The sequence below is a fragment of the Cordyceps militaris genome, assembly GCF_000225605.1.
Source record: "Cordyceps militaris CM01 unplaced genomic scaffold CCM_S00001, whole genome shotgun sequence".
NCBI lineage: Eukaryota > Fungi > Ascomycota > Sordariomycetes > Hypocreales > Cordycipitaceae > Cordyceps > Cordyceps militaris.
The window spans coordinates 1,618,141-1,635,783 of NW_006271969.1; the positions used below are offsets into that span (position 1 = coordinate 1,618,141).

At 54.9% G+C, this 17,643-nt stretch overlaps 7 protein-coding genes across 7 annotated transcripts; 4 read left to right on the forward strand and 3 right to left on the reverse strand.

Moving 5' to 3' along the window:
* Positions 1-659: 659 nt before the first annotated feature.
* On the reverse strand, positions 660-2,336 carry CCM_00458 (endosome-associated ubiquitin isopeptidase (AmsH), putative; the record flags this gene model as incomplete). Its single annotated transcript, XM_006665618.1, has 3 exons — positions 660-840; positions 895-2,144; positions 2,205-2,336. 3 exons carry the CDS (start codon positions 2,334-2,336, stop codon positions 660-662), a joined length of 1,563 nt encoding a protein of 520 aa, XP_006665681.1.
* Positions 2,337-3,102: 766 nt separating this feature from the next.
* CCM_00459 (prefoldin subunit 6, putative) lies at positions 3,103-3,909 on the reverse strand (the record flags this gene model as incomplete). The annotated part of the gene is made up of 5 exons (XM_006665619.1): positions 3,103-3,220; positions 3,275-3,399; positions 3,452-3,522; positions 3,571-3,771; positions 3,825-3,909. 5 exons carry the CDS (start codon positions 3,907-3,909, stop codon positions 3,103-3,105), a joined length of 600 nt encoding a protein of 199 aa, XP_006665682.1.
* A 123-nt stretch (positions 3,910-4,032) lies between these two features.
* Positions 4,033-5,455, forward strand: CCM_00460 (vacuolar protein sorting-associated protein VPS4; the record flags this gene model as incomplete). Its single annotated transcript, XM_006665620.1, has 3 exons — positions 4,033-4,655; positions 4,716-5,166; positions 5,234-5,455. 3 exons carry the CDS (start codon positions 4,033-4,035, stop codon positions 5,453-5,455), a joined length of 1,296 nt encoding a protein of 431 aa, XP_006665683.1.
* Positions 5,456-6,293: 838 nt separating this feature from the next.
* Positions 6,294-7,988, forward strand: CCM_00461 (uncharacterized protein; the record flags this gene model as incomplete). Its single annotated transcript, XM_006665621.1, has 2 exons — positions 6,294-6,325; positions 6,416-7,988. 2 exons carry the CDS (start codon positions 6,294-6,296, stop codon positions 7,986-7,988), a joined length of 1,605 nt encoding a protein of 534 aa, XP_006665684.1.
* A 692-nt stretch (positions 7,989-8,680) lies between these two features.
* CCM_00462 (ribose 5-phosphate isomerase A) lies at positions 8,681-9,636 on the forward strand (the record flags this gene model as incomplete). The annotated part of the gene is made up of 2 exons (XM_006665622.1): positions 8,681-9,101; positions 9,194-9,636. The coding sequence occupies 2 exons, from the start codon at positions 8,681-8,683 to the stop codon at positions 9,634-9,636; spliced, it is 864 nt and encodes a 287-aa protein (XP_006665685.1).
* A 400-nt stretch (positions 9,637-10,036) lies between these two features.
* Positions 10,037-13,105, reverse strand: CCM_00463 (capsule associated protein, putative; the record flags this gene model as incomplete). Its single annotated transcript, XM_006665623.1, has 5 exons — positions 10,037-11,160; positions 11,241-11,827; positions 11,907-12,062; positions 12,890-12,994; positions 13,062-13,105. The coding sequence occupies 5 exons, from the start codon at positions 13,103-13,105 to the stop codon at positions 10,037-10,039; spliced, it is 2,016 nt and encodes a 671-aa protein (XP_006665686.1).
* A 2,800-nt stretch (positions 13,106-15,905) lies between these two features.
* On the forward strand, positions 15,906-17,041 carry CCM_00464 (arginase; the record flags this gene model as incomplete). The annotated part of the gene is made up of 3 exons (XM_006665624.1): positions 15,906-15,980; positions 16,087-16,670; positions 16,732-17,041. 3 exons carry the CDS (start codon positions 15,906-15,908, stop codon positions 17,039-17,041), a joined length of 969 nt encoding a protein of 322 aa, XP_006665687.1.
* Between the last annotated feature and the right edge of the window lie 602 nt (positions 17,042-17,643).

Genomic DNA, 17,643 nt, shown 5'->3' on the forward strand with positions numbered 1-17,643 from the left:
TTTTTTTTTAACCGCCCTCGACACAAACTGACCTTGATCACGCATCCGAATAGCGATGCGCTGTAATGTTTCATTCCCCTGACGTTTCCCTTGTCTCCTTTGTCCAGCGATGGGTGGCAGCGAATCATTGTGGCTTGCAGCGCCTAAACTCGAAACTCTAGCGTCTTTGCAGGTGCCACTGAACAGGCAAAAATGCCTACCTACTGAGATATATCAGCGCTTAATATCACTTATAATGAACAGCCCACTGGAAACAAGGCACACCGGACCGCAATTTGATCAAGGGATTTGAGTTGCAGGTTGCACTGTACCACGAGTGGGGCGTCGCACTGTAACAAGGTCAGCTACACCATAAGTGATGAATGTTAATTAATTTATAATCATTTCAGTACTGTCGCAAGCAAATTATGCCTTGACCAACAGCATGTCCATGTTGGTAATATAAAACGACACGTTTCAGCCGAGGCAGAACGTATTGGGGAGTGACACCGCAGTACCAGTCCCCATCTATGGACTCGATAATTCGTACCTTGATAAGCTTGCAAACCTCTCTTGCCCTGTATATCGTAACTATATCAAAGCTCGAACTGCCAAACTGCCTTGACATGAATTACAATTATAAAGCGCTGTAGATTCCAAGTCTCAAACTTCTGCATTGCTCATTGCGTTCTCAAGTCCTTCACCTCAAACGGCATCTTGTCGCTCTCGTACACATGCCCGGTAGGATGCTCCGTCTCGCAGTACAGATTGTCGAGTGAGTGAGGATGAAAGGTACTCGTTTGCTTGCAATCGAGGATATGATTTAGCCCGGGCGGGTGCGTCAGCCTGAAAATGCCATATCTACTGCGCGTTAGTCAAAGTGGGCAGCCAGCACCGTATTTTCACTTTACATACGATGGTTTGAATTTGGGCGCGCAAACAATAGCCACGCTTTCTGCCATCATGATCTGGTACCCAGCGTGCGTATGCAAATCCCGGGAGCTCATGAAGCAAGTCTGCGTCGGGTGTGTGTGAATCCACCCGAGCACGAGCAAATCTTCGTTCATGCAGTACTCGGCCAGTGTGCCTTCATTCACCGTCTCCACGGTATCCGAGGTGCATACTTGGTCCGGAATGATGAGGCAGCGCACAAACAGTGCATTATTGACCGGGCTTCCGCAGAGAATCCCACACATTTCCAGTCCTGCAGCTGTATTCTTCGCGGCAATTTCTAGAAATGTCCTTCGAAGTTTGCTAGGTATAAACATGGACCGGATGGGGTCTCCATTCTCCAGGTAGGCACCAGGCTTAAACGTAAGTCGCTCCTTCTTGGGCACTACCGGTGCAGACAGGGGCGCCTTTGGTGGTATTGTCGGTCTGGATGAATGGTTGTAATTTGGTGGAGGTACAGGCGGCTCTTCACCTGCCTGCCATGTGCGGGTTGGTTCCTTTGGTGGGCGCTCCGGGACTAGAGCCGGGAATTTTGGTGGCACGACAGGGTGCTGCTCCCGCTCAAGATCGATTGGGCGTGATTTGGAAACAGAGGGATAATGATACCGTCCCGAATCAGATAGGCCCTGGTTATTATGACCAGCTTCGTTGGCTGCCTCGGCGTTGCGATCCAGGTTGTTGCGGACTGCTGCCATTTGCTGCTGCAAATCAACATCGTCCGTTTTGCCAAGATAGTCATTTCGCCAACTGTCAAAGTAGGGTCGGAGCGATGTAGTCCTCGATTTGTAGCTGTCTTTGTTCGTCCGACGCACACGGGTTCGGCGCTCGACCTCTTCCTGGGCCAGGTCCACGGCCAAGTCTTGGTGCTCCGCGGCGTCGAGGACGGTCGTCTGGCGTTGCAGGGTCGGATCTCGGGCGGCTCGTGATGCGTACCCAGGATAAGAGGATCCTGCGCCATCGGTCGATATGGAATGTCGTGGCTTCGCTGGTTTCATCCGCTCCCATTCTTGGCGGCTGCCCTCAATAGCGGGTTTGAGCATCTCCAACTCTTGAATAACATCGCCGATGCGGGCTTGGAGGGCCTTGACAGACTTGCGCCCGAGGGGGTCTTTGTACTCTGGATGCGTCGACATGTAATTCAGTACGAGAATAGAGTGTCGATATAGCATCATGTAGGCTCGGCCGTAATCACTGTCGGACATGGCAAACGCGGCCTAGACGGCGAGGTTAGTATAACGGTTGAGGCTAGCACGCCGCATCTTGGGGCACCGTACCTCTTGACAGAGTGTCTCGGCGGTTCGTATCCAGTGCCGCAGCGGAATGTTGACATTAAATGCAAAATTTTCGGCCTGCGTCACGAGCTCCGGGATGCTCGGCGGCCTGCCGGGCCGCGAGGAGGCGTCCATGCTGAAAAATGAGTGATGGTGGACGTGGAGGGGTAGCTGCAGAGCTGGTGTCGCGCCACCAGGGTGACAAAATGAGCCGCTGGTCAGTGATGTAATACCCGACTTTATATATTGAATGGATTACTACATACTTCTTATTCTGACCTGACTCTTTACTGGATTCTATTATTTTTATTTTTTTTCACTTCTACTCCCATCCCTTTTACTATGATATTTTTCATTGTTTCCATCCTTCTTATTTTATTCCAGTATGATTTACTATTTCATCCAGGCACCGAGCTGGAACTTGGCTACCCCTCCAAACCCACCAGCAGTCGGCCGAGGAGGTAGTCAGCACCTGCCATGACATGAAACTGCTGCCATGCGATGAAACTGCTGCCATGCGTTGATGCTACCAGCAAGCCAACTGTTTCTTAGCCCGATGCCTCCTCTCCCCCATGCGCTAGATATCTATGCATCTGACGGGGCTAGTTAGCGATTGACGTTTGGGCAAGCTCTCCGCCTTGGAATAAACATAAATTATAAAATCCCCTTCAAGTCGATATTATGCTAGTCTACTTTGAGCACAATTCAGCAAGATTATTGTAACTATCTTCAACGGCTACCAACGCAGGTTTTGTAAGGTAACCACTACCAGCGCACTTTATGCTAAAGTAATAGCTCGTTCATATAGTACTTCCACATTACTAGATCAAGTCTGTATAACTTGGAATCTGGAAATTAATTTTGGATTTATGCTCTCCTTCTAAGCTAACCGAGTCGGCCCTCACTGCCCACCCGTGCTCCCAGCCTCTTGTTGGGCCGCCGTTTGGAGCTGGATAATTTCTGTTCGCTTCTTATCAATCTTTCCTTGGGTTTCTTTAATTTGCGTCTCGAGTCGCGACCTGCACGTGTGAGCTGCTGCGGGTCAATGCCGCATAGAAGATGAGCTGTCTTACATCTCGTTACTGATAAAATCCAGTCTTCCCTTGACGGTGTTGTCAGCTTCAAACTTTTCTTGTTTCAGGAGAACAGGACCGGCAAGTTTGTAGATGGTCTCGTCCTCATCAAGCGTCTCGAATTCCTACATAGGATGAGCTTGAGTTCACGTGAATTTCCCCTGTTTGGGGCCGCACCTTTTGCACGCTGAGATTTTCTTGGCGCTGTCCGTCGAGCTTTTGTCTCGAGTCAACAGAGGATTGAAGGTCTGAAAATGGCCGTTAGAAGGAGTCGCCTCTGATGTGTTGCGATTCACTTGCCAAGTTGAAGTTTTTGATACTCCTCTGAGAGGGCCTGAAGGCGAGCTCGCGCTTGAGCCATGACAATGAATGACCGCAGGTCTTCTTTCCCCAAAGATCAAAATTTGTTTCGATTGATAAGTCAATAGTACGGAAGCAACTTGAGGAGCGAATTTGTTTCTGCTCTGCTCCAGTCCATGGCTTTCGCACCCCAAATACTGCCCCGCTATGGGCGGTGTTGGAGTCGCCCCGGTAGGTACATGTTAGTTACCCCGCCAATGTTGATGGTTGGCAGCCACAGACAGGGTGACAACTTGAGATTTCAGGCAGACGCCAAACTGAACATCCAGCAACATTGAGCTCTCCTACTCGCGAGTCAACCCTAGGCCGGTGCTCATTCACTTCCTTCCCTGCGCGGCGCAACTCGAATTACCTATCCCCTGCACGACGCACGCGGTGACATCCCGCCCCGCGCCACAATGTCGACAAACTTCCGAGACCGTGCCATCGCCGAGGTGCAAAAGGCCATCGCGGCCGACCACAACAAGGAGTACCAAAAGGCCTTTGACCTGTACATGTCATCGATGGAGCTCTGGGTAAAGGCCCTCAAGTGGGAGAAGAACAAGGCGCTCAAGGCCACCATGCAGGAGAAGATGGCGACGTACCTCGACCGCGCCGAGAAGCTGAAGCAGTTCCTGCAGGCCGAGGCCGACAACAACTCCAACGGCGGCAAGGGCCTGATGGGAGCCAATGGCACTAGCGCGGGCGGCAAAGCCAAGGGTGCGAATGACGACGATGATAACAAGAAGCTGAGAAACGCGCTGTCCGGCGCAATTCTGCAAGAGCGGCCGAATGTGCGGTGGGAGGACATTGCGGGTCTCGAGGCTGCCAAAGAAACGCTCAAGGAGGCTGTCGTGCTCCCCATCAAATTCCCCAGCCTCTTCCAGGGCAAGCGACAAGCATGGAAGGGTATCCTGCTATACGGTCCGCCTGGTACTGGTAAGAGTTATCTCGCCAAGGCTGTCGCGACCGAGGCAAACAGCACATTTTTCAGTATAAGCAGTTCGGACCTGGTCAGCAAGTGGATGGGTGAAAGTGAAAGGTTAGCTGCTCTGCTCAATACATATATGTGGGTAATGCGTGCTTGCTAACAGTCCCCCAGACTCGTCAAGTTGTTATTCTCCATGGCGAGAGAAAATAAACCCTCAGTCATCTTCATTGACGAGATCGACGCCCTCTGCGGCCCGCGTGGTGAGGGTGAGTCGGAAGCCTCGCGGCGTATCAAGACGGAGATTCTGGTACAGATGGACGGTGTCGGCAACGACAGCAAGGGCATTCTCGTCCTCGGCGCCACCAACATCCCCTGGCAGCTCGACGCCGCCATTCGCCGACGCTTCCAGCGGCGCGTGCACATTGGCCTGCCCGACATCAACGGGCGCGCACGCATGTTCAGGCTCGCCATCGGCGACACGGACACGGCGCTGCAGTCCAGCGACTACAACACCCTCGCTTCAAGGTCAGACGGGTTCTCCGGCAGCGACATTGCCAACGTCGTCCAGCATGCCCTGATGCGGCCGGTCCGCAAGATTTTGCAGGCTACACATTTCAAAGCAGTACGTATCTCCTAGTCGGCAACACCCCTTCACGCTCAGATAAGGAATGCTAACACGCAGTGACTAGGTCATGAAGGACGGTAACCGCATGCTGACGCCGTGCTCACCGGGTGACGCTGAAAAGATTGAAATGACCTACGACGATGTCAAGTCGGAGGAGCTACTCGCCCCCGATGTTGCTCTGCAAGACTTTCAGGTAGCCCTCGATGACTCACACCCGACCGTGTCAAAGGATGATGTCGCGAAACAAATCGACTGGACCAACGAGTTTGGCAGCGAAGGTGCTTAAAGCTCCGGGATCCTGCGTGGCCTACTTTTATCGGTTGTATACATCATAGCGGCGTCTTTGGGAGTTTTCGGAGATAATTTGCATCTAGTTGGGGGACTCTTATTTTTTCAAGCTTTTGCCGAATTGTGAAGTGCGAGCTCTGTGGAGAGAAGCAAGTAGAATGAGCACGCTGGAGATACATATAGCACAGCAAAATACAAACACGAATACCGGGTTTGAAAAAAACGAATAGCTAAGAAGCTATAGGCTTGCCCCCTTTTTCGAAAATTATGGCCGCCAGACTACTCGATGATGAGTTCTGCACTCGGATTCGGATTGCTGAATGTTCGAACGCCTGGTGCCTTAGAACTCCACCATTGCTGGTGTTTGATCGAAGAAGTCATCTGGCAATTTTGTGTTAAGAGAACAAGAATTATGGCTACCGGGAAACGGGCAAGACTACCTGCCTATTTAGCTGACCGATTTTGTACTTATTACTGTGCCTCTCACCTATTCAGGCGTCCACGTTTGGGCGTTCCTTGACTGGTGGTAGGTGGTGGTAGGTAGGCTCCACCAAAAAGTTGCTCCTTGTCTGGAGCTCGACTTTCCCCTCGACAAGGCCTCACGCTTCACCACTCCCTCCCCTGCTTGATGATTGGCAGCGCGCCATTGAAACGGACAGTCGCACGTCGACTGCTTGGCCGCCTGGGATGTCGCACTAACCTGCTCGCCCGAGGCGTCGCCTCCAAAGCCAGAGGTGGCTCCCCGCCGGTCGACTGGCTGGTGGCCGAGACGGACATTGCGCAACGACTCCTGGATACTGGTCTCTGGCGGAGCGCGCGGTCGCGCGTCGCTCGAAATGCCCCGGTCGATACTCGGAGAGTCAACATCGTAAGCGAAGAGCTATGTTGTAAGGCCCCAATTACCTATGGCACTCCTTGTTATGCGACGCCTTGCCCCAATCTTGGTACCTGCTAACAGCGCGACCCTTTTCTCCGCAGCTGATATCATCAAGTACATTGGAGACTCGCTCGAACGACACACCGGATGCGATCTGCTGGATATAAACCCAGGGGCTGGCCTCTGGAGCAAAGCCCTGCACGACGCCGTGCAGCCGCGCAAGCATGTCCTCCTCGACCTCGACGCCGACTTTTACCAGCCGTTCCTCAGCGACCTCACATCCAAGCCCAACGTTGAGCTCATCAAAAAGTCAGGCATTATCTGGGAAAACCTCGAACATATCGTGGCGTCGCGCTTCGCCGCGCAGACCAAGGTCGCGCCACACGTCGAAGCGCCGCCGCCGCGCAACGACACCCTGCTCGTGACGGCGAACCTGTCCATGTGCCCGAAGCGACCGTACCGCGGATTCGACAATGTCGGCACCATGGTTTTGTACCAGTTTCTGTCGAGCATCCGCCAGGGCCGTCTGCTGCAGCAGTACGGGCTCGTGCGCTTCCTCATCTGGACTAACGACGAGGACAAGCACCGCCTGCTGCCACGCAGCGTGCTGCGGCGCCGCCGCGGCGCCTTTGAGGCCGAGCTCTCATGCGACTGGCTGCACGAGGTCTGCGGCGCCACTGTCGACGTCCACGCCCGCACCGCCCTGCGGGATGAATGGCTCAACGTGGAGTCGTGCGCGGGCGTCGCCGCCCGGATGGACGCGCGCGGGATTGAGATGCCGGTCCACCGCCAGACCGAGACGTACAAGCGTGTCCGTGCAGATCCGATGGCTCTCATGGGCAGGAACTTTGCAGATACGGAAACGCCGCAGCTTGCGCGGCCGTACATTGAAGAGCTCGACCGCCTGCGGCGCACGCCGGGCCTTGACAGCGCCAGTGCCGAGCTGCGGCGCATGCGGCAACTCGAATACCGCGATCGGCACGAGCAAAAACTCGCGGACCGTTTCGGGTCACTTTTGCGGCAGCGTCTGGCCGTGACCGCCCTCAATGGCACCGCCGACTTTACAACAAGCGACGCAGCCTACGCCGCCGCCGTTGCCCGGCTCCCCAAGAACAAGGCCGCCGAGTACCAGCGGTTGGTCGACAACCACCACCTGTTCCGGCAACGGCCGCCCGCGCTGCTATGGGACCGGCGCGCCTACGAGCCGCTCGTCACGCGGCCCGCCGAGTTCTTCCCCAACGCGCCGACGACACTCCTCGACATGCAGCCCAAGGCCATGGACCCGGTCCTGCGGGCGTACGGGCCGATGACGTCGCGGTCTGGCGAAATGTCGGATGTCCTGCTGCATCTGTGGTTCGCCAACACCCTGAGGCCGCTCGAGGACGGGCTCGAGCGCCTCTGGGGGGGGTTCGGAAGTGAGCTGCCCCGGTGCCCGAGCTTTGGCGACGCTGCGCGGGGCGGCTCCCCACTGTCCGGGCCGGGTCGCGTCCTGGCGCGCTGCGTCAACGAGGAGCAGTGGCTCGAGGTGGTGCGCGCGTGGATGGACTGGCCGTTTCGCCCGACGTACACGCAGCTCCTCGGTCGGTGGTCCGAGGAGGGTCATGCGGCCGATGACGAGGACACCAAATCTGGTGCGCAAGGTCTGGGGTTTTGACGAGCTCACTATGTTACAATACTTGTATACTACTGTATCTGCATTTAGAAACGGCAATAGAGGCAAGGCGTCGGCTTTCTTTACAATGAGTACCTGGATGTCATTTATTACCTCGTTCAAGCATTTTTTCAAGCGTTTTCAGTAGATTACAGCTACTCTCGGATGAGCTGCTGTTTCACTGGTAAGACCAAGACCAGCGTGCAATGACAGGTTAAGGAAACGGCATAAGAGTTGCCACGAAAGGGTGAGCAAGCAGTACCTATACAATCTAATTAGACAGAAAAGGACATTGGGGTGGAGAAGCGCGAAATGGATTTGAGAGTAGGAATAATGAAGAAAGAACAAAGCACTTTTACCCAAGGTTTTCTTGTATTTTCTTGTTCCTCATTAGCTTTGCTAAGTTTTACCTTCCGTACATTTCTTTCCTAATTGATATCCATTAGTTATCACCCCTCTCTTAACCTAGTAGAGTTCGGCCTCTGCCACCATCTCCACACAGCCCATCTCCACTATCTCGATCTCATCCCAACTTGCGCAGTCCAAGTTAACACCTCCTTCACACAACCCCTCAAACCCAACCCTGCCACATCTCGGGCGAGCCGGATCATCACCATTCAGAGTCCCCTCACCCTAACATTGTACCTACACAACCCGCAGCCCCCCCCCCCCCCTTTCGCCACACAAAAAGAAACATGGCCAACACCACCGACACGGCGGCGGCGGCGGCTCTGATCGAGGAGTCCAAAAAGGCCGCGGCCTGCCAGGCCGTCGACGACTACCTGCTGGCCTCGCACAAGTATGTCGGCATCGGGTCCGGCAGCACCGTCGTGCACGTCGTCGACGCCATCCGGGCCAAGGGCGCGTCCTTTTACGGCGACATGACCTTTATCCCCACCGGCAGCCAGTCCCGGGGCCTGCTCACCCGGGCCGGCCTCCGCATGCGCAACCTCGACGAGCGCCCCGTCGTCGGCGGCAGGGCCGTCGCGCTCGACGTCGCCTTTGACGGCGCCGACGAGGTCGACGAGGAGCTCAACCTCATCAAGGGCGGCGGCGCCTGTCTCTTCCAGGAAAAACTCGTCGCTGCTGCTGCCAAGCAGTTTGTTGCCGTGGCCGGTATGCCCCCCTTTCTTTAAACAAACACACAGACACACACAATCCAAATACAATAAGGATGAAAAAGTGACCAAGATGCCAACAATTGGTAGATTCGCGCAAGCAGTCCCCCCGCCTCTGCACAAAGTGGAAGGCCATCCCGATTGAAGTCCTGCCCATGGCCGCTCCGGATGTGCTCAGCAGGCTCAGTGACATGGGCTCGACCAACCCCGTCGTGCGGTCCGGGCTGCCCAGCAAGGCCGGCGAGTGCGTGAGCGACAATGGCATGTGGATCATTGACGCGCCCTTTCCCGCGCTGCTGCTGCCCAAGGACCTCAAGGACGGCCAGGACGGCGCCGGCCAGGGCGGCGTCTGGGAGGTGAGCAAGCTTGCCGACGCTCTCATCAAGCTGCCCGGCATCGTCGAGATTGGCCTCTTCTACGGCTTCAACGGCGACGAGGCTGTCAAGACGAACCAGCTGCTCCCCGCGCAAAAGCCCATTGCCGCCTACTTTGGCTTGCCTACCGGCGAGGTCCACGTACAAAAAGCAGGATGAGAGGCATAACGACGTCATGTCCGACGCTGCTACGATTTTTCTTGTGTAGTTTATGAAGGGCGATTAGAAGAAGAATGAAGGTCAATTAATTCAACAAGAAGATATAATTCTAGGCACACCGTGGATAGCCCGCCAAACGCCGTACGAGGAAATGCGAAACAAAAAAAGGAAACAAGATAGATGGAAGTGGTCCACGCCACTAATAGGTATACACATCATCAGCGACCGGCTGATGTCTTGATGCAGACTGTACAAAGGAAGAAAATGCTTTTTTTGCGTAAAACAAATGCCGCGCAAAGTCCCACCCACCCAAATGTACTTTGGGGTGATGGAGAAGAAAGGAAATTATGTGCGTTTCATTTCATGTTAGGGGGTTTTTGCCAAAGAGGGTGGTCAGCATTTACCACTGCTTCCACTTGCGCATCAGAGCAGGCTTGGCCAGGACGTCCTGGACCCAGCCCATCGTCTCCCTGCGGTCATCCAGCAGGCGCCCATACTCGAGGAGCAGGCGGAGGACATAGATTTCCATGTCTTCCTTGCGCAAGACGCGGTCCGCCCAGTCTTTTCCGTCCGTGGCAATCTTTTCCGCGGCCATGTCGTGGGCGCCGCGGCCGTCGTAGCCGAGAAAGTAATCCAAGATGCCGTAGTAGTCGGTGAAGCGATTGTCCATGGGCACAAAGTGCTTCCAGGCAACAAGCCGGCTGTCGTGCCACTCGCGCCAAAAGGTGGCCTTGACCGGCAGCGACGTGGACCGGAGGAAGCCAATGTAGCGCCCAGAAAACGAGTTGCCGTCAATGTCGGGCAGGATCGTGGTGTTAAACTGATCGGGGAGGGAGACGCCTTCAACGGTATCGTACGCGTGGTCCATGTAGCGGCAGCGGTGGTCGGGCTGGGCCGGCGTGCAGACGAGATCAGTCAGCCCAACGTTGGTCAAGTTGCTGATCCACTCGCCGAGCTTGCCGTCGGTCTGCGCGCGCACGCGGTACACGGAGCGGTCCGGCATGGCAAAGTTTTCTGGGGCTTCGGCGCCGGCCACCTCGGCGCGGCTCAGCGTCGTGCCGTTGTTCATGGCGACAAAGCGGTGGCGCTGAAAGCCCTTCCAGGTCTCGGGGCGGTTGCGGCCGCCCGTGGCAACGCCGCGCCAGATGACGCCGGGAGTCTTGTCGGCCCACGCCGCGCCGTGTTCGTCGCCGCCGGTGAAGCGCTTGTCGCCGTCGTAGTACATGGCGGCAGGGATGAGAATCTCATTGTTGACGGCGAGCTTGGAGCCGCCGAAGAGCGGAAAGAGCACCTTGGTGGTGCTCGTCGACAGCGGCTCAATGAAGACGCCGGCGAGACCCTGCACGTCCGGCTGGTGGCACACGTCGCGCGCGAGCGAGCTGTTGGCGACGAAGCCGTGGTACGAGTGCGCTTTGGCGAGCGACGTGTTGAAGACGGGTGTGTCGGAAAAGTCGGTCTGCACGGGCGAGGTTCGGGCCAGACTCTGCGGCGGGCAGCCGCGGCGGACGAGGTTCCAAAAGGGGTCTGTTGGAGAGGCTGTGTGTTAGTCTCGATGGGCGGCTGTGTTTGCCGACATCGGCCAATGGGTATGCTGGACTGCTTACTTGTCTCTTCGCCCTCCCACGCCTTGTCGAGCACCTTTCCATCGTCCGTGTTGGCGCCGTGCGGTAGTGACTGGAACCCGCTTACAACCGTCACAGGGTCGGCGAGGCCGGTCGTTTTGGCCGCCTTGGCCATGTAGTGCTGAATGTCCTCGTACGGGGTGATGATGCGAGGTTCATCCATGGCGTTGAGGGGAATGTCCATGTCGGGCAGCAGGTGCTCGATGTTCTTGACGAGGCCGAGCCAGATCTTAGTCCAGAACCAGTCGGACCCCGTGGTGGCGTTGCCGTCGCGCACGTTGATGGTCATCTCAAAGGCCTGCGACTCGCGGCGCATGGCGGCCGGGTCGACGCCCCAAAACGGCTCTAGGTCGTGGTGAATTTGGTCAAAGAAGTCCTCGACGATGATGGCGCCGTGGGACTGGGCAAACTCGAACCACTGGTGGAAGCCGGGCGGCGGGTGGCGGCCGCGGCGCTTGCGGTATGCTTGGGCGGCGTCCTCGACGGTCTTTGTTTCCTTGTGGAGGAGGTCGGTAAACCTGGTTTGCGCGTCGAAGATCAGACTGTCGATCGGGTGAAGCTTGTTGGTTCTGGATACGAATTCATATTAGATCAAGGACTGGTCTGAAAGGAAATCTCAAAAAAAAAGACAAGATGAGGTAGTGGTACCCTTTGTACAAACGGCCACCTCCCGACAGGCCACCGGGGCGGTGGAGGCTGGAGACTGTGATTTCGTAGGCATTGTTGTTGAAGATGTAGAGGGTGAATAGCATAATCAGGGCGATGCCCAGATAACGGACAATGCCAGATGGCCGGGGCATCATGCTGACTTTTCTTTGTCAGATGCAGTCGAGGACCAGCTTCGTCTGTTAGTGATGGTCGTGGCGTGGCGGGCGTCGTCAGCTCTGCACAAGCGGGCGAGGACGCTAATAATAGGTGGCGAGGGCTGATACAAATAGCATCACAGGATAATGGAGTCGGCTAAGTGAAGAAAAAAGGTGGCGGCCGAGAAAAGGGCAGGACGTATGAAACGAGGGTATTCGAGCAAGACTGGTATGCTGGTCGTCAAACGGAAGCGACAGTCGTACGTCGGTCGTTGGTGGGGGAGATGAATTGGTGGTATGTCGAGGTGCGGGCAGCTCGCGTTGTCTTGCGCCACAGAGGGGATACAATGGGAGATAAGAGAGAGGGAAAAGGGAGAGACAAGAAGGAGAATGCAGAAATGGAGAAAGGAAAAAGGGACAAAAAGGAGTGATGGCCGAGAGGAAAGACGACGAGGCAAAACTATCAAAGCTGCCAAGTGATTATGCAGGTGCGCCAAGACAGGCTACAGGCTTGGGAAAGTTCTCGAGGAAAGACGAGAAAAGCCGGGGAAAGGAAAAAGCAGGGGAGAAGAAAACAAGGAGTTGATAAGGGACGAAGCGAGCGTGGGGAGAAAAGGCCGGGATGAAAATAATTTGGCACGTTCAAAACGGACCAGGTACTGTACGACCTACGCAGTGACGATGGGGTATTTTAGACTTGTCGACGGACAAGTGACAATGTGCGGCTATGCACCATGTATGCACAGAGAATCAGAGATGCAGGCGGGGAATTATTTGACTCGCAGTTCATATCAGGGGGGGGGGCCAGAGCAGGGAAAAATGGGCGACTAGGTGAAGTGATCAACGGTGCAATCTGTTGCCCCATTGAGAGAGCTGCTATGATTGATCAAAAAGTTGGCCAAGTGTTTGGTGGTGGCGTAGTTGAAGAAATAACTGAATTAAAAAAAAAGGTGGTCTTCATTGTTATACGTAACTCGTACTAGTTAATCAGGTACCTAACTATTCTGCGACGGACGGTTTCTCGGGCCGCACAACATGGCACATGGCCTGCAGGCCGCCACCCACGCGCTGCCAACAAAGCTTGTCACTGGTCCGAGGCGCACATCCCAACACTGGATTGGACAGGGGCTCATGAACTGGTCGGATGCCCAATTTCAAAATATATTGGCTCGCAAGATCCCATCTTTTGTCCTGGCACTATTCATGAACTAGTTATGTATGTACCAGCTTTACCACTTGGTTGGGTGGTGGTTCCACGGCTAGAGATTTCATCGTCAGACTAACTGGCGCCGGCCTTTCCCTTTGTGAAACTTGCCCCTTGCGCTATTAGTTAGCGCAACGTTGTAGAAGCCAAATGGAATGCGGTTGCTTGTTCTTGCATGTTTTGGATCACTGAAATAACTAACTATTGAACCTTTGTGCCAAGAGGCTCATCTCTCCTCTGTGCCTTTTTTCATTCTTTTTTTCTTGTTTTTGTAATTGTGAGCAGCGCAAGACCTGCATATCCGTCAATCCATGCCTTACTCGGGGACATGGCTCTGTGGGTCCCTGTCGACCCTTGCAACCTGCTCTTTTTACCTTTGACCAGCATGATTGCGTAACCCCCCCCCCTTTCTCCTTTCTTTGAGATATGGGACATTTGGCAAAGTTTTGATAATAAATGCTCTGGCCCAGGCACAGCTTGATTGCACGAGCGAATTGTGATGACCACCTGAAACGGTGTGGCGGTATACTAATAAAGTCTCCATCGGCGATTCTTTTTAGGCTCTGCTGTCCTCTTGTTCCCTGACTTGCCTTCAGGCTTCAGCGTACAACTCTCGCTTGTTGATCCGAACTGTTGTGACGTGCTCGCGTGCTGCCCAAACCATGGCCGACAAACCAGGCACACACCGATCGTCGCATGAGGCATGAGGCTCTACCTGGCCAAGCCCAGTCCTGCCTGTCTCGTGCTAGTGGCTGCCACCGGCTGCTCGTCAGTGGTCGAGTCCAATTTGCTTCTGCAGCTTCTTTTGCTTCCGCGACAGCCTGAGTCAAGATGCACCGGGACGGCTAATGATGACAGCATATTGTACAAATTATCCGTGACTGAATTGACTCTTGCGTCATGCTGAATGTGATGAGACGGGATAGTGCATCTACTGATATGACCCGTTTGGTAGTGAGCCAATGAGCTTGTTGGTTGGACGACGATACAACAGGCGTCGAAAAGACTAATAATAGTTGGAAGTATTAATAGCAGGTCGTTATAATAAAGCGGGAGGATGGCGATTTCGTCGTTGCCGCCCGCACTGAGATGGGATGCGATGGGTGATATCCGATCCCCAGGTAAGTTGTTAACCGCGGTGCAAGCGGTGGTTGAGTGCCTGTGCGCTTCGACCTCCAGGGTACGTGTACCTGCCATTAGGGGAGCATCTTGCTGAGGACCCCTGTAAAGCCCGCTAAAAGGATAACACTTGGCGGCAACCTCAACGAGAGAGACTACCTACCTAGAGAGACTAGAGAGACTAGAGACTCCTCAACCATCTCTGGCTACAGCCGGCTTTAATTGCCCAGACTTTTTCTTCGCTTGTTTCCGCCGCTTCCTCTCGCCATGTACAACCCTCGTCACACCCTACGGCGCAAACATGGCTCGGCCTCGTCACTTGTTCTGTTTTCGGAGGGGCCAAGATGTGTTTGGAGGGGCAATGACGGTGCCTTACTCGCACCGTGTAACCAAGGGCGAACAGGCCAGCCAGCTAACTGTTGTTGATATCAAATCACCGACTAATTGATTGCTACGTCTATGGTAAGAATTTAAGCTCGTATCCCCTTTTCTAAACCCCAGCATCTGTTCCAACGCCGTTTTTGATCGGATGCACCGCCGGGCTGCTGTCCGGACTCTGCGGGGCCAAATCTGCAAGTGGGACGCAGCGGACGGACACAGCTGCCAAACGCCTTCGGAGAGTCGGAGTAGACTATGCGTGCTGATTTGCTGGGCATAGAATAGCCCTTCCCGTGTATATTCCGTATATTCCTTCCAGAAGCACATATGCATTGCAGTCCGTGAGCTGTCAGCTAGAAAGGTAGGTGTTTCTTTTTTTTTGTATACCACCACGCCATGCACCCCCAGTCTGCTGATCATTCGTGACACATGCCGTGAGCACGAAGGAGCTTCGCCAACGTTGCAGCCCGGCGCAAACGGCCGAGCTTCCTTCTGACAGCTAGTCATGATGTGAACGGACAAGGACGCACCAGCCAGTAATACACGCACAATGTCGGTTGAAACCAGATCTGCCGCTCTCCACCTGGAAACCATTACGCTGTTGGACCTTTTTTTTCTCCCTCGTCCGCCGCCGTGTGCGCGCTGCGCACCTTTAACGGCATAGCTTCACCCACTGTCCTGCGGGCATCCTCTCTCACTTAACTTTAGAGGTATAGCTTCATGCCCATGCTCGTCACGTACCTAGGTAGGGTGTGAAGATGGAGGGGGGTCTAGCCACTTTTTTCTGGCCCTTTCTCGCCCTTTTTTCTTGCCCTTTTTCACGGAATCCGCGTCCCCCGCCGAAAAGCCGATGATGGAGGAAGAGCAAGGACCCCTCCCCTCCTTCTCGGTCGAGCTTTTTGCTTCTTGGCCGCGCCCACTTCCGAGCCCTCGAATAAAAAGCTTGCGCTCCTCCCCCCTCCAGCCTATCTTCCGTGTTCCACCGATTTTAGAGCAAGAACAAAACTCTCCCTTTTCTTGATTTCTGATTGTTTTTCCTCTGCTTGCTTGTTCATCGAGCTGTAGCTACTCGCGCAAGAACCCGGAACCCCACGTCGCGTCACTTATCATCTTTGTGCATATACCCCCACCAACACTGCAGCCATGAACGTTCCTAGCAAGTTCCTCAGCAACCCCCAGGACCTCGGCGTCGTCGCCGTTGGCTTCTCTGGTGGCCAGGTATGCGCCTCCTGCCTTCTCCTTGCGCGCAATTGAACATGCGCCCGAGGACAGGCAAGGAAATGAAAAGAAAAAAATGTCACCTCTAACATACTTGCCGTCATAGCCCAAAGCGGGTGTCGACAACGGCCCGTCGGCCCTCATCGAATCCGGCCTCCTCACCCAAATCAAGGAAGAGCTCGAATACAACCTGCACGGCGACTCCGAGGTGCAGTTTTACAAGGACCTGGCCCCGGCTGCCGATCCCGAGTACCGGGGCATGAAGAACCCGCTGCTCGTCTCGGCCGTCAACCGCAAGATTGCCGAGGCCACCTACAGCCACTCGTCGCAGGGCCGCCTGACGCTCACCCTCGGCGGCGACCACTCGGTCGCCATTGGCACTATTGCCGGTACCGCCAAGGCCACCCGCGAGCGCCTCGGCCGCGAGATTGCCGTCATCTGGGTCGATGCGCACACCGACATCAACACCCCCGAGGGCTCCGACTCGGGCAACATTCACGGCATGCCCCTCGCCTTCCTCACCGGCCTTGCCACGGACGACAAGGACGAGTATTTCGGCTGGCTCAAGGAAGACATGCGCCTTAACATTGCCAAGCTCGTCTACATTGGCCTCCGTGACGTCGACAAGGCCGAGAAGAAGATTCTCCGCGACAACAATGTCAAGGCCTTTTCCATGTTTGACGTAGACCGGTACGTCGCCTGCAAAGGGAAAAAATAATTAAAAAGTACTCGCGTCACTAACAATAAACAGCTACGGCATCGGTCGCGTCGTCGAAATGGCCCTCGCCCACATTGGAAACGACACCCCCATCCACTTGTCCTTTGACGTCGACGCCCTCGACCCCATGTGGGCGCCCAGCACCGGCACCCCCGTCCGCGGTGGCCTCACCCTGCGCGAGGGCGACTACATCTGCGAGTCGGTCCATCAGACCGGCAACCTCATCGCCATCGATCTCGTCGAGGTCAACCCCGAGCTCGCTGCCACCGAAGAGGGTGCCAAGGCCACCGTCGGCGCTGGCTGCTCGCTCGTTCGCTGCGCCCTCGGCGAGACTCTGCTGTAAGCCTGTACACAAGAGACAACATCCCGAGTCTGAGGAGGAGCGAGAGAGGATGGAAATACAGAAATAAGAGCGCTAGCGATGCTATGCGAAATTCTCCTTTGTCAAAGACAGCATTGACGGTTTTTTTCACTTGGTCTGGCGTACTAGGTGGCATATGAAAAGAATGCATTTAATGAGATGGAAACTCCTTAGTAACGAAAATAGGTAGAAAGCCAACGTCTGTTACGATATATAAACTCGCATGGTTAAAATGACGATTTCTTCTTTATAATACATGATTGAAATAATGATGTCGTTCTCAGGTTTTCGGAAATGACGTAACTACATATGCATGTTTGAGATGCAGCCGGGGCGCCGCGTGGCTGGGACACCCCGGCCCAGCCACCACCCCTGTATCCTCCTACCTGAGTCCTTACTTCTTGCAAGCCGCTCTTCTTTTTAGGTTTCTTTTTAGTTACCAAATCTACATTCCGGCCATCTATATGCGACTTGGTGCAATTCGCATGCCCATTTCCAGCGCGTTATTGCCTTTGCAGAGTTGCTAAAGAGCGAAACGGGCGCATCACCTGGCCCGTACCAGCACCCCCGCCACCCCCGCCAAC